General features: G+C 42.7%; 1 protein-coding gene across 5 annotated transcripts in view; it reads left to right on the forward strand.

Moving 5' to 3' along the window:
• Window positions 1–14,717, forward strand: part of CNOT10 (CCR4-NOT transcription complex subunit 10) — an 83,449-nt gene extending 68,732 nt beyond the window's left edge. For 3 of the 5 annotated variants that reach the window (XM_083188659.1, XM_083188662.1, XM_083188660.1), the window contains 5 exons: window positions 3,775–3,905; window positions 6,599–6,634; window positions 7,400–7,527; window positions 9,143–9,218; window positions 14,312–14,717. In XM_083188659.1, the coding sequence (XP_083044785.1) occupies window positions 3,775–3,905; window positions 6,599–6,634; window positions 7,400–7,527; window positions 9,143–9,218; window positions 14,312–14,469 (529 nt within the window). In that variant the 3' untranslated portion in view covers window positions 14,470–14,717. The remainder of the gene's footprint in view (window positions 1–3,774; window positions 3,906–6,598; window positions 6,635–7,399; window positions 7,528–9,142; window positions 9,219–14,311) is intronic. The other 2 variants (XM_083188661.1, XM_083188663.1) reach the window with 1 other exon arrangement.
• Window positions 14,718–23,003: the final 8,286 nt, after the last annotated feature.

The raw sequence follows: 23,003 nt of genomic DNA on the forward strand, positions 1-23,003 counted from the left end.
ATGTTTAGGTGGCGCTGGGTTATGGGGGTTAGGCACTAGCTGGGATGGCTATAGTTAGGGTATATACCTGACCCCTGTTGGGATTCCCTCCTGGGATGCCAGTGTCTTTATTCTGTCTGACTGTCATTCTTTCGTATATGTATGCATCCCATTAGAAGCCATCAAGCATAAACCGTTACATTACTAGAAAAAGTGCAATTAGCAATCATGGAAACAAGTGAAACTGGTTTGATGTTTCACTTAATATTTAAAAGTATCAACTTTAAAATGACACTAAAGCTTTTGCCCCATGAATGTGTACTATTTGATAGAGGTATAAAAATAGAACCAGTGTAGGACCCATCATCTGGAATGCTTCAGACTTTATAATGTGCCCACTTTTAACACCCAAGCCCTGAATCTGATTCACTCACAAAAGCAAATTCTCTCTCTTTAATGGACAAAACCATGTGCACTGCAGGTGGGGCAGATGTAACCTGTGCAGAGAGTTAGATTTGGTGGGGTTTGTACTGTTATCTAAATTGCAGTGTAAAAATAAAGCAGCAAGTATTTACTCTGTACATAAACAAAATAACTCACCCAAATCTAATTCTCTCTGCACATGCTACATCAGCCCCACCTGCAGTGCACATGGTTTGGTCCATTAAGGAGTTTCGAGAATTTGCTTTTGCGAGTGAACCAGAATCAGGCCCATAGTATTTTTCTCCCTATTGATCAGGTTAGCAGGGTACCGACCTGTAGGAATAAATACTTTGTACATTTTATGTGTACAAACTCACTACAAAACAGAAATACACTATAGTCATTCCTGTTTGGCTAAGAGTAGTATAACAGGTTTCTGGTTCAGCGATGTATAGATTGAGAGCCAGATTAACAATGGGCGGATGGAGCTGCAACTCCAGGCCTCCACATAAAAATAGGCCTTTCGTCATGACCACATGATGATCCCCAGCTGGCCACATGATTGTACATAAACGTTAAGTATTGCTAAGTATTACATTACAAGCTTTAAAATTGCTTTTATATTTTCATACATAATTATGCAATAGTTGTAATTTTGTTTATTTAGAGATACACTGGGGCTTATAGTGTATGAATCTGGCCCTATATAGGCTATACCTGTGTTTTTTTTCCTTTTTTTTTTTTTTTTGTGTGTGAGATTCCAGATTAAATAAAATAGAAGATATCTTTAAACATTTGCTTTGATCAAAATTATTGGAAAATTATCATTCAAAATTGTTACAATTTACGCTGCAGTAAACAATTTTGAATATTGCGTCAAGGGTGACAATAATTTAACTTCCCTCTATTCAGAGCTTGATCTAATAACTAGTAAACATATATATTTTTTTATATGTATTCTTATTTTTGGTGCATATACACATTTTCTAAGGCGTAACCAGGCCTTACAAGTCTTGCCAGACCTGTGAATTTTGCTGTGATTGGAAGGGGGAAGGGAGAGTCGTGGATTAGACATTCCAAAAATGCTTTCAAGGAAGCAAAAACACTGCCAGCATAGTCTCTGATTAGTTTGTTACTCAGAAGCTATGGATATGTTTTTGCGCCCTCTGTATTATGTCCCTCTCCTTCTCCTTTCTTTCTTAAGCTATGAAAAACAGTTAGTAAATGTTTTTTTTTAATACTATTTTACCTATGTTCAGCAATTATAAAGTGTTGATTGTAAATATACGTGTGTGTGTGTATGTGTATAATATGTATAATTTTAATATTCTGGCAAAATCTGTAAAATGCACCAAAAGTAGAAATGGAAAGAAGGGATAGATGTGCACCCTAAGGTATTTTCACCTCAGAATTTACACACTTTTCAAAGGTAGTTTTTATTCAACACATTGGTACATAGATTTTCAGTTCAAATGACGATTTTACAATCCAGAAGACAATTAAACAAATCATATGATATCCAACATGAACTGATGTTTACAATGAGGATTTCACAGATGTAATCCTACGCGTTTCGTCCCTTGGGACTTCCTCGGGGGTGATCTGGAACGAATGGTCTTAGAAGTTGCAAATAGAATTTTTTTTTTATAGGACCGATGAGATCGAGCAGTTGCTAAAGGTGTTGCATTCTATATGAAGAACCTTTTTAACATAAAATGGGCTCCAGAATTGCCAGGGGATGCACCTAATATCGAATACAGGGATAATCCACTTTTTTTTTAATATATAAATAAATTTTATTAATGAGATGCCATGGATACATCAAGAAATAGTTAGGCAAAAAGACATAATGTAGAACATTGTCCAAATATGAACAAATTAACGTAAAATTTAGGAACAAACGCAGCGGTTCCAGAACCCGGACCAAATATTTACAGTCAACAAAATATAGAGGCATCTCTTTTGTTTTTAAGGGTGATAATATACTTAAAGACAATAAAGATATAATGCATATAAACAGTGATAAATAATAAAAAGAATAAAAAAAAAACTAAATAAATACATATTATTGTCACTTTAAAGCAGCCTTTCTAGCAATATATTGCTTCCAAAAGGGGTAAACAATCTGTAGTTCACAAAATTAGTGTCTCCAGATGGAAGCAGCATCTATATAGTTAAAAAATGCTTACCTTAATGTATCATCCAAATTAAGGCACATTGCCAAATTCTGGACCTGATTAGCACTGTCAGCCAATGGCTTCATTGTGCTTGTTCTGTTGTGCCCTCCTAGACGTCAGTGCTCCCATCACCATAGAGACAAATGTACATAGAGCGATACTAAGGATATAGATCTATATATAAACAAATTACAATTGTATCAATAGAAATATCATAATTACATTACAGAAATAATCTATAGTGAATACCCATAAGGAACCGATGCTTTGTAAGAAACTGTTTAAGAAAATGCGACATGTCACATGGCTAGAAATGTCTGAAGTCTAGGACGTGCTTATCCAACCACTGTCAAAGTGCTTCCCTGGTCCGCTAATTCCCCAGATTTGAACCCAATTGAGCATCTGTGGGAGCACCTCGATCGTCGTGTTCACACTCTATGGAACCCCCGCCACCCCCAGAAACTGTGGGATGCACTGCAGTTACCATGGCTCCAGATTCCTGTGCCAACCTACTAGCACCTAATTGAACCCCTACCAGCTCGTCTAGCCACACTGTCTCCGGCTGCAGATCTCTCTCTGGCCTCCCATGGCTGCAGAAGACAACACACAGAATCTCTTATTAGCAGTGGTAATTTACTTCTGCTAATAGGTTCAGTGGGCTGTCAAACTGACCCCAATAACCGGCATTTATCCGGATTGCCTGGGGCACCTGAAGCATAATCCACGATAAGCAGCCCTTGAAGCTGTGATCATGCATGGGATCGGGAACTCCTCCCATTATACTCTGATGACGAAGGAATAAACTTCCAAATGTTGGCAAGATTCTGCCATTCCATATATAATATCCACTTATTTTACGCAAATATATCTTCTATGTGTGTGCTTGATTTGGAAATTGGCACAGTATGTTTCTGGAACAGTAGATTAAAGACATCATTTAAGAGCTGATCCTTATTCTGCAAGGAGAGTCCCTGTCACTCTATACCATCTCAGTACTTTCTTTCAAGGACAGGAATTTAGAAAATTCTGCAGAAATGGAAACTATCTGACCCCTTTGACCCTGAGTGAGTTAAAGGTCAGCACATTGTTACACTTTAGATCCCTCAAATGCATTAGAAAAGTTGTGGGAACAGGAATACCTGTGCTGCAAGACTTCTAGTTTATTTATTTATTTTTCTTTCTTTCCTGGTTCCAGGTTCTTAGGTCATTTGTATGCTGCTGAAGCACTCATCTCTCTGGACAGGATCTCTGATGCCATCACTCACTTGAACCCAGAGAATGTCACAGATGTGTCCCTGGGGGTTTCATCGAATGAACAGGAGCAAGGTTAATGAAACCACAACTGACTAATATCATGCTTTTATCTGCCTGATGGAAATGTTGTAATGCATACATGTGCTCATAAACACAATATTTCTAATTCCACCACTTCATAATTTATCTGCCGTGTAACAGGCACACCATGTATACTAGAAGCAGGGACTAATTGTGTTTTTGCATAACCTTATTTATTTATTAACCGTTTCTTATATAGCGCACACATATTCTGCAGCGCTTTACAGAGAATATTTGAACATTCACATCAGTCCCTGCCCCAGTGGGGCTTACAATGTATAATCCCTACCACATGTACATGCACACAGACATTCTAGGGTTAATCTTGTTGGGAGCCAATTAACCGAACAGTATATTTTTGGATTGTGGGAGGAAACCCACGCAAGTACAGGGAGAATATACAAACTCCACACATTTAGGGCCATGGTGGGAATTGAACCCATAACCTCAGTGCTATGAGGCAGTAATGCTAACCATTACACCATCCGTATGCTCTAAAATTCTTGTACTGTTCTCTGCAAAGAGAACAAATAAACACCATATAAAACAGCACTTTACCAAAATAGTATAGGGGGCTGATATGCTGGAAGAGATAACAGCGGTTACAAGACTAAACTGGTCTCTATCTGTATACAACATGCTGTTATGTACATAGACATCCAAAATGATTATTTCCTGTATGATAAAAAATCCCTATCAAAACATTTAGGTAGCCCAAAAGATCAAGCAATGGGTTAATTATGTTATTTATATAGTGCACAACTATTTGCAGCACTTTAATGCGAATTACTGAATAGTCTCTGCCCTAGTCGAGCTTCCCATCTATATTCCCTACCAAATAGACACAGACGCATGTGCGCGCGCGCACACACATGTACAGTCTAGGATGGATTCATTTTATGACCAAAGACAATTAACCTACCTTTTGCTTGTGAGAAGAAACCGAGCACCTGGAGGATACACACACAAGCACGAGAATATACAAACTCCACACATATAATGCCTTGGTTAGGGACGTTAACTCATGACCTTAGCACTGCTAGGCAGTAATGCTAACCACTACAACTTTTTGTAGATGCTTCCAGCAAATACGCTAAAAAAAATAACTTTAAATCAACAATAAAACATACAAACCTCTTGTTCTGGGTGCCACTAGAACATCAAGTAAACAAATTAATTTGTTCTGTACCATTTTTTTTTTTCACTTGGAAAATCTTGGTCGGTAACTTAATTACATTTGGTACAAACCATATTCTTCTGAGAGCAAATTTGAAAGAAATACGATTTAGTCAAATGGAACTTGTAGTGATCAATTTACTTAGAATTAGTGGTTGGTCTGCTGTTATCAATTGTCATGTGCATATACTGAATACATAATATATCACCAGCACAAATGTAAATTTGTAAAGCAGAACTGCTCTCATAAATTAAAAGGTAGTTTCAGTGGCACATTAAATAATAAGTCCCAGGCAATAATTTAGTCAATTTGGTTTTGTTCTAATATACTGCTCAGGTATTTTTATATGGGATTTTTTAATACTAAAAAGCAGACTAGTGTGATGCTGCACAGAAATATAGGCAAATCCTTTGTCTGCTACAAAATATCTTAATACTAGTACTGTATTTTTCGCTCCATAAGACGCACCTAGTTTTTATAGGAGGAAAACAGAAAAAAAAAAAAGTACCCACTGCAGCAATGCTCCCATCCACAGTCCAGGGTACCTGATATGTATCCCGGATCTCATGCTACAGGGATGCAGCTCAGCCTGTGTATAGGGGAGGGAAGCGACTTTGCACCTGCACAACCCGTACCAACCGGGCAGCGGCGGTTATATTGCCCTCAGGAACCATTAATTAGCAGCGATCGCCAGCAGGAAGCACGCAGTGTAAGGGACATGGGCAGCCAGTGGCAGGTGGAACGCAGTGGCAGGGCCGAGGGAGTAGAGAACAGCAGAGGACGGCGCACCTCTGCACCCGGAAGCGGCCTCTCTTCCTCAGCTGCTGTGTGCGTGTACGGAGTCTCTGTGATAGCGTGGAGCCAGGCTGCTAGGTATGCGGACGCCCCTAGCTACGCCATTGCCTGCGGTGTATGTGATATAAGGGGGGGGGGGGGGGGTGGTGTCCCCCTGCAGTGGATGAGAACTACTAGTTCCCATCCGCTGCAGGAACCCCGTCACTGATATCACATACACTGCAGGGACCCACTGCCGACCTGACCCTGCTGCTCCAGTGCTCTTAGATGCGCGGGCAGCATAGAGCAGACATGGTGGGCTCCATCTGCTCTGGATATTCTCTCCATAAGATGCAAACACTTTTGTCCCCGCTTTTTTGGGGAGAAAAAGTGTGTCTTCTGGTCCGAAGAATATGGTAGTAGAACATTAGGCAGGAACACAAAGCTTTTGCTGGCCTATGGATGTGGATATAAATTCAGAATACTGCTTCTTTGAAGTCTAGTTCTAGCTCTACCTTCTGAGAGAAAGAGCTAATTGCAACATTTTTCTTTTCTGCTATTAACACCTATTTCCTTTTTTTATTTTTTTATATGGACACTGCGGTGGTTTTCTATGTGGCTTGTCTGTTCAAATACTCCAAGTTTGCTCATGTTACTTCTAAAGTGCTTGTGACAGAACCATTAGGTGTTTTTTTTTTTATCCCGTTCAGTTTTTTTTATATTTATTTTACAGGGTCTGATAAAGGAGAAAATGAGCCTATGGAGTCTGGTAAGCATTTTATAGATCGGTGAACAAAACACGCCTATATAATTACTGCTTTTGTTTTCTTTGCATAGACCAAAGTAGTCTGGCTGTTGAATGCATGACCATATAGAATTGATAACACACTGTTGTAATATTTCTATTTTATACTTTTATTCTTTCCTTTTGACACACTGGTTTTGGGGTTTGTCATTGTTACTGTGTATACCCATTAACATGGATCTTCTCCGTCATATTTAATGCCGCCGTCTGCTCTGATTTGGCTTTACACATTGTTACTTACTATGTTTCTTCCTTCTCGGACATACTTTCAGGCTCGTCACGGTTACTTTATTTTGGCTGATGCAACAATAAAATGCTTGGGCTGAAGTTTTACTCTTATCTGATATGGCCACATATATATGTGATCACTGAGACTGCTAACATAAATATTAATCTGCTTCTCCCCCCTCACATATATACAGACACACACACTCACGTGTGACCCATCCTTCCACCATAATTGTCAGGTCCACCTTCTCTCCTGCTAATTCTGCCAAGCAGTGCGAGACATTGAACTGGGAGCTCACTCTGAACACGCATATTATGAACACGCATATTAGAGATGGTGTGGAACTTTGAGAATCATTGTATAAATTTGCGAATTCTAAAAACTAACCACACACAGAACAGTCCGGTCCATGGACATTTTTCCACAATAGTTTGAATTTTTTTGTTGTTGTTGGTAGCATAACCTTTACCAGTCATCACATAAGCATTTTATTGTTTTAGCAGGGAAGCAGATGCCTCAGTGCTACCCAAATTCGGTCACATCTGCTCGAACCATGATGCTTTTTAATCTTGGCAGCGCTTACTGTTTACGTAGTGAATATGATAAGGCAAGAAAATGTCTTCACCAGGTAAAATCCCTTTTTTTTTCTTTTTTTTTTTACCTTGATGCTTAATTGTGCTTGTGAATTGTGAAACTTTAAGAATAAGGTCTGTTATTTGGTTAAATTCCTACTGTCCCCGTTAGTGGACAATTATCTTTGACCAAAATGGGAGCTATTAAATGCCAATAAAATAGTGTGCCGAGCATAGCACTTTTTTTAGTGTCCATGTCGACTGTGTCAACATTCTGGTTTAAAAAAACAAAGCGAAAAACCCAAGTCGATTTTTTTTTTTTGACTGTTGACATTGCCCATGTCAACCTAATGCTTGTGTCGACCTAATGACCCGGTCAACCTAACCCCATGTTGACCTTGATGCATGTCGACCAAATACATGTTGACCTTGATGCATGTCGACCCAATACAAGTTGACCTTCCGCTTGTCGAACATATGGCCCATACCCTCTTGTAATTGCAATAATCAATTACCGGAAAAGAGATTGCAGGTTAATTACAGGTGCAATGTGCGGTCCCATGCGCAGTGCAGCACTCTGGAGCCTGCAAATTGCCCCAGCTTCAAAAGCAATCTCCTGATTTGCTTCTGAGTCGGGCAGGCTTGGCTGGGATCGCATGCGATATATTGCATGCCATAGGACCGCATGCGAGATATCACATGCAATTATGCTGCCTGGGACCCTCCTAGGCAGCTCAAGGGGGTAATTGGGTGACTTCTCCCAGGGTAGAAGTTGACCTAATGTATGGGTGGCCTTAAGTCTTAGTTCTGCTTTGTGTAATGAATACAGTTATGTCCCACTGGGGAAAACCTCATTGTGCAGATAGATACTATATGCATTTAGTGTAAAGCTGTGTTTACCTGGCGATATTGGCGGCGGTGGAGACCCGGCACAGTACAGACACACTTGCAGATGTGGGAGGGAGCGGCGGCATCTGCAGCATGGCCCTCGTTAATAATGCACTCCTTCATCTGTACAGGCAGGATGATGGAGGGCATGGTTACTGACCTGCAGAGGCCTCCACAGACATGCCGATATTTGGCATACACATTAAGCTATATTTTAAACCATATCAATCTGAAGGTAGTAAATGAGCGATATTCTTTAAAATATCACTTAGTGTGGATGGGGCTTAAGATGCAGCTATACATATAGAAATGAACAATGATAATGAATTTTGAACCCTTTTCAGACTTTTGAATAGCTTTTTACTAGTATGTAACTTCAGTTGCTAACAATTAATTGGAAAAGTGTGTGTGTGTGTGTGTGTGTGTGTGTGTATGTATATGTGTGTGTATATATATATAATGCACTTATGTCATCTGCAAACTCTGTACTCTTTATGAAGCGTTCTGACTGTATTACGTAGGCAACATCCTCTTTCAGCCAGGAAGGGCTAAGTGCAATGTAGGGATAATGTAGACAGTATCTGATGGTGTTGAGCCCAGAGGGAGTTGTCCTAGCAATTAGAGTTAAAAGCTGCAGTATTAAGTCTCACTACGTTCCTCATCTTGGATCAGCTTTCAGCTATGCATGTGGGAGACATCTTGGGGAACCTTCTGAATACATAGGGATTCATTAGCAGATTGCGTTGTTTTTTTATTTTGTTTTAATATTAACTTGTTTTCTAGGCTGCATCCATGATCCATCCGAAGGAAATCCCACCAGAGGCAATACTGCTGGCAGTCTACCTAGAACTACAGAATGGTATCTATCTCCTATTGTCCTGTATTTGCAATGACCATTTCTGCTTTGTTGTGATATTGGGCCTTATTCTAGTTCACTCTTTCTGACAAAATCCTTCTTAGATGGACAAAACCATGTGCACTGCAGGTGGGCAGATGTAAAATGTGCAGAGAGAATTAGATTTGGGTGAGTTATTTTGTTTCTGTGCAGGGTAAATACTGGCTGCTTTATTTTTACACTGCAATATAGATCTCACTTTAAAGTAAAACCCCACCCAAATCTAATTCTGTCTGCACAAGTCACATCTGCCCCACCTGCAGTGCACGTGGTTTTGTCCATCTAAGAAGGATTTTGTCAGAAATTGTGAACTAGAATAAGGCCCCTGCTTTGGGAGATTGTGGGGGACTTTGTTTCCTGGCATCACAGTATTGCAAATACATCATTATTCTACTGTATTTCAATGAGTGAAACTGTCTGAATTTGAAACAAAGAATTATGCTTGTGGTATTTTGTTTTTATTTTGAAAATCGATAAAGTTTTATTGGATGCTAAACACCCTTGATAATGTCTTATTGTAATGAAATATCCTGGACGCTACAGGTTCTAACAAGCATTTGTTATCTGTAGCCAGCTTCTGTTATCATTACACAGGGCCTGCACTTTAGGGCCCTACATACGCAGAGATTTGTGTCAGAGATTCATAATGGGAGATTTCAAATCGGTCACAACTGTCACACAGAAAGTGACGTAAAAAACTGCACTTCATCACAAAAATAATGTTATGGTATAGACATCTCCAGCTACCCATCTCCTGCCCCCATGCCACCTCCAGCTACTCATCTTCATACTTGAAGCTGTCAGTGTGATTTCTTATATGCTGTATTTATAGTGCACTTTAATGGAAATTTGAAGCTGCAATCCTAATTACTGGAATTACCACTGACCCAGCTCCTTCCCTACTGTGAATCCATTCTTTTTAGCATGCTTGTACATCTCTAGTACACACTGTCACGGCCTGGACTATCTGTGTTCCCGGCACTGACCTGGGTGCGCCAGTGGAGGGCGCAGGGAACTGGAAGCGAGGAGGCTTGAGGTAGCTGGAGCTCATACACGGAGGCTGGAGGGAGACGACCTGCCGGGGACACAGAGGATTGGCTGAGACCTAAAGCAGAGGCGCGGGGTCTAAGCCGACAGTGGTATTCACCAGGGACCCCCGCAAGGGGATATGGACTTCGCTGCAACTGCCGACCAGGTCGCGGCCCTCTGCCCAGGTTCCCCTGTGGCTTTGGCAAGGTTTGAACACAAGTGCGGCCTGGGAGCCAGGGATGACACGAGGGTAGCACAGGAAGACGCTGGAGACACTGGGAATCACTGGAGCGGCTAGGGAGCCGATACTGGAGATCACTGGGGATCGCTGGAGCGGCTAGGGAGCCGATACTGGAGATCACTGGGGATCGCTGGAGCGGCCTGGGAGCCGATACTGGGGATCACTGGGGATCGCTGGAGCGGCCTGGGAGCCGAGGGGAGACGGGCATGGAACCCACTGATATCCGGACGCTGAGCAGATAACCTCGACTGCACGAGAAGACAGGATCACACGGCAGATGGAACACGTGGAGACTTCTGGCAGGAGTGAAATAACCAGGACGCTGAGAATAGCGCAGGTAACAGCGGACTCAGGAAACCGGACCTCTGGAGCAAGTGGGGAGTCTTGACAGGAGCTGACGCTGGAGAACTCACAGGTAAACTGACGAGTTGTTCAAGACAACGAGGAGACTGTGAGCCAGGCTTTTATCCCTCCAGGTGATTAGGGAATCAGACGCAGGTGATGGGATTAGCCGCAGCAGCAGCACACAGACCAGGAAGTGAATTGGAGCTTACCTGGATCATGTGACCCGCAGTTTGATTAGGGAATACACCTGGAGTTCACAGTGACGCAGGGGCGTCTTGGAAGCAGGAGACATCACGCCAGGGATTGCTGACTGCGCCGGCAGCTGATCTACGGAGGATATTACCCCAGCGTGCCGGTAAGGGGCGCATGCGACCGGTATGAGAACCGAGGTTCCTGACACACACCATTGGCAAAAGCAGGTGCTGCGCTACTGCCTACAGTAGTACACTGATAAGCCACACACACAGCTTGCAGAAGATTGTTGGTCTTCTCATTCATGCTTACAGAAGGAGTAGAGGCATTTCTGTGGGCAGTCGTGATGGAAGGCAGGCTGTGCCGCTCTGCGCCACCTACTCTTCTGGGTCACTGTCTCCCAGCGGCAGGTGAGCGGGCGGCCTGTGACACGCTGCTCTCAGCAGAGAGGAAGCAGCGAGCAGCGCTAGCTCCGTCATCTCTATGCACGGCTTCAGGCAGCATCACGGGGGCAGGGCGGCTTCTGGCAGCTGATGGCTCAGAAGGTCACCTTCTGAGGGACAATAACAAGCGGGGCTGTTATGTATCGCGGGGCCGCGCATCCCTGTCGCCATGTGAGCTACACACACAGCGATAATCAGCCACTTTCTGAGTGATTTATGTAAAATCGCTCAGAAAGTGGCTGATTATCGCTGTGTGTGTAGGACTTATTACAGTACGGAGATACAGAAATCCTTGGCTTCCACATAATTCTCTCTAACTTTGTGTTGAGTGTGCAGCATGGAAAATGTACTGTAGATGGACAATTCCGCAAGACAACACTGAATTATTGTACACCCTGTGATTAAGGGAAAGCGTCTGAAGGCTACTCAGAGTACCTGTAATTGTGATCAGTAAAATGGTTATTTTTCAGTTTAAAAGCACATTAAGGGAAGTAATTAATAATACTCAGTAGTAACACACACACACACACACAATGTGTATATATTGGGGCCTGTGTGGAAGGTGTCTGTAGCGGTTACAGGAGCAGGAATCTATATTACATCTATATTTTATGAACGTTATGTCATTGAAGTGAATATCTCACTAGATTTATATTGCTTTTCCCTGGAGGTTTTCCTGGTGCCACACATTATTAATTTGGCTTCCTCAGCAAATAACATTTACCCAGTAGTCCCTCCAACAAAATCAATGGCACAAAAGCTCCATTGTGGTTTCTCCCCTCGACAAATGGCAGTTCCATGCTATCAGGTTAATACCCGCCATCGCAGCACCCTATGTATGGTAGTACAAGTTGTCAGATAAAATAATGTTTGCTCTGCTCACCAGTTATAGAGTTCTCTATCTAACATCTGATGTGTCTGGAGTTTGTGCTTTATGTAATGTAATGGTGAGTTTATTACTCTGAGGAAATATAACTAGTAGGCATTGGAATGAGGCTGCAGGCAGATCCAATCAATACCAAGATCATTTTAACCTTTAACACTATCTCAACCTGTTTACCATTAGTGTTTTAACACATTTTGTTACTTGGAGGGAAAAATTAAATTTGCAAAGAAAGTGAAGTTAAAATGTTATTTTTTTTAAATAAACCTAAGCATTTCTATGTTGCTTCTTTGATCATACAGCGTAAATGGTGAGTACATGGCAGATCCTGAGAGGGGGAGTGGCTTCTCTTGGCCTGGGCCTGTTGGCTAAGAGCTGCATTTCAGCAGTCCGCACTCTCCTTGCTGCTTCAGAGTTGTTTTTATATTCAAATATCTTCCTCCTACTAAATAATAAAAAGTAGACTATATAGACCAGGGCTGGGCAATTGCGGCCCTCCAGATGTTGAGGAACTACACATCCCAGCATGCCTTGCATCAGTTTCAGCATGGCCACATAGCAAAACTAATGCAAAGCATCCTGGGATGTGTAGTTCCTCAACATCTGGAGGGCAGCAATTGCCCAGCCCTGATATAGACTATAATAGTGTTAGCCATTGGGGAAAATCTTTCCAGATTTTAATTGATAAAAACCTCAATCCCAATTAAGAATTATAGTCAATGTGGTATCCTGCATTACTTATCTGAACACTTTACCTATCAAAAGTGAATGGAGTCTTTTTAACTTCTGAGAAGGTCCTGTAAATGTCAAAGCTAAATCTTTCATAATATAACTTTAAATGGTGCAAGAGTACGAATATGAATGTGTTAATCTGGAAAAGTGATGTTCTGTGTAAGAGATCATTTGGGTTCCAGAGTTATACGCTGTACACACAGCGCGACGGGAGCAGTGTGCGGAGTAATCTAGTTAAGCACAGATAGCTCAGCACACAGCAATGCACCAGCGATGTGTGCTGAGCGATCTCTCAGGACACTGGCGATGACTAGAGTTTTACTACATGCAGTATTAATCTAGTCAGGCGGTAGCAACGTGCGGGACCACACATGGGCGTCGCCACAATACACACAGAGAAATGGGTCTGTAATTGCCCCCTGCCCATAAGAGCTGCTAAAGTTTCTTTATCCTTTCTCAGCAGAGAAGTAATGATGTATTTATATGTCACGGTTTGTGTCTTATGCTGGCCATACATTAGGACGAACAACACCCGATCCAAATTGTCTCATGATTTCCTTTGAACTCCCCCGCAGCTCCTGGGCGATTTTGGTGCATTTTGACACAATGTGCAAATAATTTACTTACGACATCATATGCGCAGCACGTAAGCTCTATCTCACGACACCCGGGCCCATGCATCAGATCGTAATCATATATAAACTGTCTAATCTGTCACATCTAATTAAAAGGCTGGGTAAGCTTGATTTGTGCATTTTATATTACTATTTGAAAGTGGTGTGTGCTGGAATATTTAAGTATTTTATATCGCATCACCCTTCAAGAAGTATTTGGAGAATAAGTTAAATAATACCGTTTTTACACCAATACACAATACAGCAGACAGAAGCAGAGGCTGTGTGTGCCCCCTGTCCAACCTCCATAGGTTGGGCTCCTCCATTGGTCGAATGACCCAGCATACCATTTGTACTGCCCCATCCATTTTGATGGATTGTAGAATTTGTGCAGAAAATGGACCTGTGGCTTTTTTTTTTTTTCCAGTACCCCTTTTACACAGACACCCAGGTCCATGTGGCAAATACCCAGGTTTTTGCCTTAGTGTAAAAGAGGTATGAATGTAATTTGTATTCTGCACTAATTTGTCTGCTGCTCCAACAAATATGCTTACATATAACCTGATCTTCTGTCCTAGGCAATACCCAGCTGGCCTTGCAGATCATTAAAAGAAACCAGCTTCTGCCGTCCATCAAAATGATGTTGGATCTTCGCAAGAAGCCATTGTTCCAGCCCATCCATCAGCCATTGCAGCCAATCCAGATGCCAGCTTTCACCACTGTTCAGAGGAAGTGATGTATGCCTGCACACAGGACTGTCCAGCTGAGGCATAATATTTTTAAATCCATACTTCGTTAAAGGGCATATTGGCATTTTTTTAACCATTTGTAGCAAGAAAAATGTTTCTTGAAAGTAAAAGGATCTAATCCTGCTCTTACTGAGCCAAACCTCAATCTTTTCCCCAAATTTGTGTTTTTTTCCTCTATAATGAATAATTTATCAGTGGGGACAATAAACATCATCGCACATGTTTACATAAAGAATGTCATTGTGTCATGTCTTCTGATTCTAGTAGCTAAAATTTTCCAGGTTTGGGAACCAGCATACAATGGCTGTTTTTGGAAACTAAGTAAAATAATATTAAGGGGATTATCCAATTAGTCCTGATGCTGGTTTGCCTTAAAAAAAAAAAAAAACTTCGCTCTATGGGGATTAAGTTTAACATGTACTAACTGCGCAATTTATGTGCTCTAGGGACAGCCCACGAGTAACTCTTGACAGGGCTGTCCCCTGCAATCCCTCCCAGTAATTAGCATCCGGGTTGATGTATTATAATGCACGATAATACATATGCCCTAATGTGACTGATGGTAATTGACAGGTTATCCAATTAGTGCATTTTTTTTTCTGGCAATAACACACAGGATCCATGAAGAATTGCCAAACCCATGTGTTATTGCGGAACTGTGGGCATCTTATAGGGGCACTGGTACTTGTGACTTATCTGGGCGCCCGATTTTCTTCATCGCACCTAAAAATCGCGTCAAATCGCATCGCATACAATCAGATTGCATGCGATGCGATTTGCCGCGATTTTAATATGTGAAGGCACCCAGATGCCTGTTTCATATGTGAAATGGCCCCCCAGACCCCATTTTTAATTGTATACCCACCCTGATGGCTAAATGCCCCCCATTGTTAACGCCACCCCACTATCAACGCCAACCCGAAGCGTGGCGAGCGGCGGCAGTACGCGTCCTCCGACCTTTTCATACCCCCACTATCCACGTCGGCGTGGAGTTGATTTTATATAGTGTGGCGAGCGCAGCGAGCCACCGAGCCCGAAGCGTGGCGAGCACAGCGAGGGGACGCGGATACCTGTGAAGCCCGCGAGGGGACGCGTATAGCTGTGAAGGTATCCATGTCCCCTCGCAGGGCTCGCCACGCTTCGGGCTCGGTGGCTCACTGCGCTCGCCACACTATATAAAATCAACTCCACGCCGACGTGGATAGTGGGGGTATGAAAAGGTCGGAGGACGCGTACCGCCACCCCTCACGGGCTCGCTGCGCTCGCCACGCTTCGGGTTGGCGTTGATAGTGGGGTGGCTTTAACAATGGGGTCATTTAGCCATCAGGGTGGGTATACAATTAAAAATGGGGTCTGGGGGGCATTTCACATATGAAACAGGCATCTGGGTGCCTGTACATATTAACCCCTTCCCGACATTTGACGTATATATACGTCATGGCCGGGATGTACTTCCCGACACATGACGTATATATACGTCATGACTTCAAAGTGCCACTGCGTCTAGAGACGCAGTGACAGAGGGACGATGTCTGCTGTCCCTGACAGCAGACATGTCCCTGCATGCCCAGGGGGGGCGGCGATGCCGCCCCCCGTCGGCGATCGCTGTGATTGGCTGTTCAATGTGAACAGCCATTCGCAGCGTTTTCCTGTGTTACCGGCGAATCAGACGCTCGGTAACACAAGTGTCAATCACCGCCGGGTGTGAGGGGGCATGAGGGGGTCATCGGTGACGACGACACCTCACCCCACCTGCCCCCAAGGCTGTGATTGGTCCGTCGGACCGACGGACCAATCACAGCCATGGCGCGCCATTTAAACTAACGGTGACTGCGCTGCAGACGCCATTCCGGTCTGGAATTGCGTGCAGAGCGGTCACCGGCCACTCTGTCCTGCTATACATACCTGAACCTTGCCTGATACTTACCTGATCACCGCTGGTAGCGTGCTGCCAGCAGCTGGATGCTTCCTGGATCTTGTGACTTCCTGTGTGCTGCTGCTGCAGTGTCATAGAGTCACAGATAGTGATAGATAGTCAGAGATAGTGAGAGAGAGTGATAGAGAGTGCTATATTTTGTGTCTGCTGCACCCCCTTTTGTGCTGATCACTATATCTGAGCTGATCAGCAACTTTTTGGGGGTGCAGAGGTTTTTTTTTTATATATATACCTGTCAGTTGCACCAAAGGTTGTGCTGCCTGTGCAACTGACTGCTGCCCCCCCTTTTGTGCTGATCAGTTTAAATTAATTAGGATCAGCAACTTTTTGGGGGTCCAGGGTTTTTTTTTTATATATATATATATATATATACCTGTCAGTTGCACCAAAGGTTGTGCTGCGTGTGCAACTGACTGCTGCCCCCCCTTTTGTGCTGATCAGTTTAAATTAATTGATCAGCAACTTTTTGGGGGTCCAGGGTTTTTTTTTTTTATATATACCCTGTCAGGTTGCACCCACAGTTGTGTGCCTGCTGCCCCTCACTGCATCACTGCATCACAGATCTGCAGTGTTGCATCACTGCATCACAGATCTGCAGTTTTTTTTTTTTTTTGGAGAGTGCAGTGGAGTTTTGTTTTTACACCCACGTTGCTTTTGTGGGTGTCCTGTGGCCGCTGATCAGTGACGTACAATCACTGAACAGCATTTTTGGCACAGGGTTGATATAATTTTTTTTCTGCAGTTTTTTTAAATTGTTTTTTTTTTTGGGAGAGTGCTGTGGTATATTTTTTTTAAATTGTTTTTACACCCACGTTGCTTTTGTGGGTGTCCTGTGGCCGCTGATCAGTGACGTACAATCACTGAACAGCATTTTTGGCACAGGGTTGATATAATTTTTTTTCTGCAGTTTTTTTAAATAGTTTTTTTTTGTTTTTACACCCACGTTGCTTTTGTGGGTGTCCTGTTGCCTTTGAGCGCTGTTCAGTGACGGACGTTACTGATCAACATCTGTGCTCAATTTTTGGCGCAGGACCCTTTTTTTTTTTTTTTTTTTTTTTAACCCCTTCAATTTTTTTTTTTTTTTATTGGGATCAAATTCCTGTATAAAGTATTTTTTTTTTCTGCACTACATACACACTACACACTACATACCCCCCCGTGTTGAAATAAAGTTTGTACCCCCCCTACACTATACACGTGTTGAAACATTACACTTACAGAAACACCAAAATAAAAATGTCATCCCAAATGTCATCCCAAATGTCATCCCAGTCATCCAGAAGAATGTATTCAGCGGAGGAGGCATATGCCATGCTTGCCTCTGACTCTGACACAGCCAGTGATGCAAGCGGGGAATTTGAAGGATTCGTCTTAAGCTCCTCTTCCTCCTCTAGTGATGAGGGACCCCCTCAAAGACACCCCCGTAGAGCAGCTGAGACCCCCCCCCCAAATGATTGATCCCGTATGGACCCCACCACCAGACAATTTTGAGCCCCAGGTTCCTGAGTTTTTGGCCATCCCAGGAATCCAATTTGATTCAACAGGTCTCAGAGAAATTGACTTTTTCAAATTATTTTTCTCTGATGATTTTATAAATTTAATGGTGGACCAAAGTAATTTATATGCCCAGCAGTTTATTGCTCAAAACCCCACGTCATCATTTGCTAGGTGGACCCCTGTAGATGCAGTAGAGATGATGACGTTTTGGGGTCTGGTGTTACATATGGGCATAGTAAAAAAGCCAGAAATTAGGCAATATTGGAGTACAGATGTTCTGTACAGCACAGCATTTTACCGTATGGCCATGACTCGGACTCGTTTTGAGACAATCCTTAAATTTTTACATTACACAGATAATGCACAGTGCCCACCCAGAGATGATCCCACCTTTGACCGGCTATTCAAAGTCAGGCCGGTCATTGATCATTTCAGTGCCAAATTTGCAGAGATGTACATCCCTGAAAAATTTATTTGTATCGACGAGTCCCTTATACATTTTAAAGGAAGGGTTAAATTCCGCCAGTACCTTCCCAATAAGAGGGCAAGGTATGGCATAAAAATGTATAAGCTGTGTGAAAGCACCTCAGGGTACACCCACAGGTTTAGGGTATATGAAGGGAAGGATTCAACAATTGAACCGGCAGAATGCCCCCCCTCCCTCATAGGTGTTAGTGGAAAAATTGTCTGGGATTTAGTGCACCCCTTCCTGGATAAAGGTTATCACCTCTATGTGGATAACTTTTACACTAGCATCCCCCTGTTTAAGGCCCTTGGTTCAAGAGGTACAGCAGCTTGCGGTACTGTGCGCAAGAACCAAAGAGGCCTCCCAAAAACGCACATTGCCCAAGTACTGAGAAGGGGTGAAAGCAGGGGAATATGCACCGAAAATATGTTGTTGGTCAAATATAAGGACAAGAGGGATGTCCTTATACTGACAACAATTCATGGAGACAGTACCACCTCCGTCCCTGTACGAAGTACCAGTACCCACACCTCAAAACCTAATTGTATCCTAGATTACAATAGGTACATGGGCGGAGTGGATCTTTCAGATCAGGTACTGAAGCCGTACAGTCCCCTGCGGAAAACAAAAATCTGGTACAAGAAGCTGACCGTGTATATCATCCAGATGGCACTGTATAACGCTTACGTGCTATTCCGTTCTACCGGCCAGAGGGGGACATTTATGCACTTTCTAGAGGAAGTCATAAAGGGCCTAATATTTGGGAACCAGCAGGCAGAGGGCCCCAGTACTTCTAGTACTGGCCCCCGTATTGTACCAGGGCAGCATTTTCCTAACGAAATCCCCTCCACTGCAAGAAAGGGCAGGACACAAAAAAGGTGCAAAGTTTGCTATAAAATGGGAATAAGAAAGGATACTATTTTCCACTATGAAACTTGCCCCGACAAACGCGGCCTATGTATAAAGGAGTGTTTTAAAATATACCACACATCTATGGATTATTAGGTTCATCATTTCACCGTGCTTCGGGGGTCTTGCTAATGCCACATAGCACCCACCATTCATTCCACCAGAATCTGAGCTGCAAAAATCACTCCTTCCCTTCTGAGTCCTGCCATGCACCCAACTGGTATTTTTTGGTCACATATGAGGCATTGCCATACTCGGGAGAAATTGGGGCACAGATTTTCGGGTGCTTTTTCTCCTTCATACCTTATGAAAATGAAAAATTTTGAGCCAGAACTGCATTTTTGTGTAAAAACAATTTAATTTTTCTTTTTCACTGCCCAGTTGTATCAAAATTGGTGAAACCCCTGGGGGTTTGAAATGTACACTATACCCCTAGATGAATTCCCTGAGGGGTGTAGTTTGCAAAATGGGGTCACTTGTGGGGGGGTTCCACTGTATTGGTGCTTTGGGGGTCTTGCTAATGCGACATAGCACCCACCAACATTCCACCAGAATCTGTGCTGCAAAATCCAAATATCACTCCTTCCCTTCTGATTCCTGCCATTTTTTGGTCACACATGAGGCATTGCCGTACACGGGAGAAATTGGGGCACAGATTTTGGGGTGCTTTGTCTCCTTCACTCCTTGTGAAAATGAAAAATTTTGAGCCAGAACTGCATTTTTGTGTAAAACATTTAATTTTTCATTTTCACTGCCCAGTTGTACCACAATTGGTGAAACCCCTGGGGGTTTGAAATGTACACTATACCCCTAGATGAATTCCCTGAGGGGTGTAGTTTGCAAAATGGGGTCACTTGTGGGGGGGTTCCACTGTATTGGTGCTTTGGGGGTCTTGCTAATGCGACATAGCACCCACCAACATTCCACCAGAATCTGTGCTGCAAAATCCAAATATCACTCCTTCCCTTCTGAGTCCTGCCATGCACCCAAATGGTATTTTTTGGTCACATGTGAGGCATTGCCGTACTCGGGAGAAATTGGGGCACAGATTTTGGGGTGCTTTGTCTCCTTCATTCCTTGGGAAAATGAAAAATTTTGAGCCAGAACTGCATTTTTGTGTAAAAAATTTAATTTTTCATTTTCACTGCCCAGTTGTACCACAATTGGTGAAACCCCTGGGGGTTTGAAATGTACACTATACCCCTAGATGAATTCCCTGAGGGGTGTAGTTTGCAAAATGGGGTCACTTGTGGGGGGTTCCACTGTATTGGTGCTTGGGGGGTCTTGCTAATGCGACATAGCACCCACCAACATTCCACCAGAATCTGAGCTGCAAAATCCAAAAATCACTCCTTCCCTTCTGAGTCCTGCCATGCACCCAAATGGTATTTTTTGGTCACATGTGAGGCATTGCCGTACTCGGGAGAAATTGGGGCACAGATTTTGGGGTGCTTTGTCTCCTTCATTCCTTGTGAAAATTAAAAATTTTGAGCCAGAACTGCATTTTTGTGTAAAAAATGTAATTTTTCATTTGCACAGCCCAGTTGTATCAAAATTGGTGAAACCCCTGGGGGTTTGAAATGTACACTATACCCCTAGATGAATTCCCTGAGGGGTGTAGTTTGCAAAATGGGATCACTTGTGGGGGGTTCCACTGTATTGGTGCTTCGGGGGTCTTGCTAATGCGACATAGCACCCACCAACATTCCACCAGAATCTGAGCTGCAAAATCCAAAAATCACTCCTTCCCTTCTGAGTCCTGCCATGCACCCAAATGGTATTTTTTGGTCACATGTGAGGCATTGCCGTACTCGGGAGAAATTGGGGCACAGATTTTGGGGTGCTTTGTCTCCTTCATTCCTTGTGAAAATGAAAAATTTTGAGCCAGAACTGCATTTTTGTGTAAAAAATGTAATTTTTCATTTGCACAGCCCAGTTGTATCAAAATTGGTGAAACCCCTGGGGGTTTGAAATGTACACTATACCCCTAGATGAATTCCCTGAGGGGTGTAGTTTGCAAAATGGGGTCACTTGTGGGGGGGTTCCTAACTTTTAGCATCTTATGGTGCCTAGAAACCTACATGGTGCCTAAAAAATAATCTCATAAAAAGGAGGCTCCAAAATCAAGTAGGTGCTCCTTCTATTATGAAGCCTGTGGTTTGGTCAACGTGCACACTAGGGCCACATATAGGATATTTATGAAAACAAAAGAATTGGGGGAATCAATTTTTAGTCACATTTCTCTAGTAAAATCTACTGTGTTCCTTAGAAAAATGTATTAAAATTGCAAATCTGCAAAAAAAATGCACTTTGTTTTAATTCCTGTGAAACACCTAAAGGGTTAACAAACTTCCAAAATGCTGTTTTGAATACTGTGAGGGGTGCAGTTTTTGAAATGGCATCATTTATGGGGTGTCTCACATACAAGTCCCTCAAAGTCACATCAGAACTGAACTGGTCCCTAAAAAAAAATCAGTGTTTGAAATTTTCTTGAAAATTTGAGAATTTGCTATTCATATTTTAAGCCTCCTAGTGTCCAAAAAATTTAAAAGGAAGTTGAAATAATGATGGAAACATAAAGTAGACATATGGTCTATGTTAGTTATTAACTATTTTGAGTGGTATGATTATTTGTCTCACAAGCAGAAAATTTAACATTTTGAAAATTGCTAAATTTTCCATTTTTTTACGACATTTTGGTATTTTTCACAAAAAAACACAGACTGTATCGACCCAAATTTACCACTAATTTGAAGTACAATGTGTCACGAGAAAACAATCTCAAAATCACTGGGATAAGTAAAAGCAAAAAAAAGTTATCCCCACTTAAGTGATACATGTCAGATTTGAAAAAAAGGGCTCTGTCAGGAAGGCAAAAACTGGCTGCGTCAGGAAGGGGTTAAAATCGCATCGCATGCAATACAATAGCATACAATGCAACGCGATTTTCTCTTCAAGGGAATTTCAAGGGAAATCGCGTCAAATCGCATGCTTAGGGTACTGGCATACAATTTCAACATCGGGCACCCAGATAAGTCACAAGTACCGGGGCACTCGATGTATAATCCACGGTAAGTGCTGGGCTTTTCGGGCCAATTGGATAGCCCCTGGTGAATCCATTAGCTGCAGGAATTTACCACAGCTAATCGGAGATTACCCTTAGAGGTTTATGGATATCTAGGTAATAAACATTTTTGTGCTTATGAACATGTGCACAATAGCTCATTTAAATTAAGGTTTGATCACCTGGAAATGGACCACATGCTTAGGAGACCTCCATGGATTCACAACCTCTTCTGTGGAAATATAATTTTTCGTTCTTTAAATTTTAAGGAGTGTGCCCATTCTGAAGAACAAACAGTGCTACAAATCTTCAGTTTGTAGGCCACAAGATTACTTCACATGTATTCCGTGTCCGCTCGCCACACTTTATAAAATGAACTCCACGCAGACGTTAATAGTGGGGGGATGAACAAGTCGGGAGGAAGCGTAACGCGGGGCTTGCTGCGCTCGCCATGCTTCAGGCTGGCGTGGATAGTTGGGGTTTCAAAAGGAGGCATTTGACAGTATATAACATGGAGCACTGGCAATGCCTCCTTTATTGTGCATAAGACACACTTGCGGACATGGGCAGGGTTGCCGTACCGTGCGCAATAACTACTGAGACGCAGGAGCGTCTGAGACACACCTGCGTCTCAGAGAGCTGGAGCGCT

The sequence above is a fragment of the Crinia signifera genome, chromosome 5 (assembly GCF_055691185.1).
Source record: "Crinia signifera chromosome 5, ASM5569118v1, whole genome shotgun sequence".
Lineage (NCBI taxonomy): Eukaryota > Metazoa > Chordata > Amphibia > Anura > Myobatrachidae > Crinia > Crinia signifera.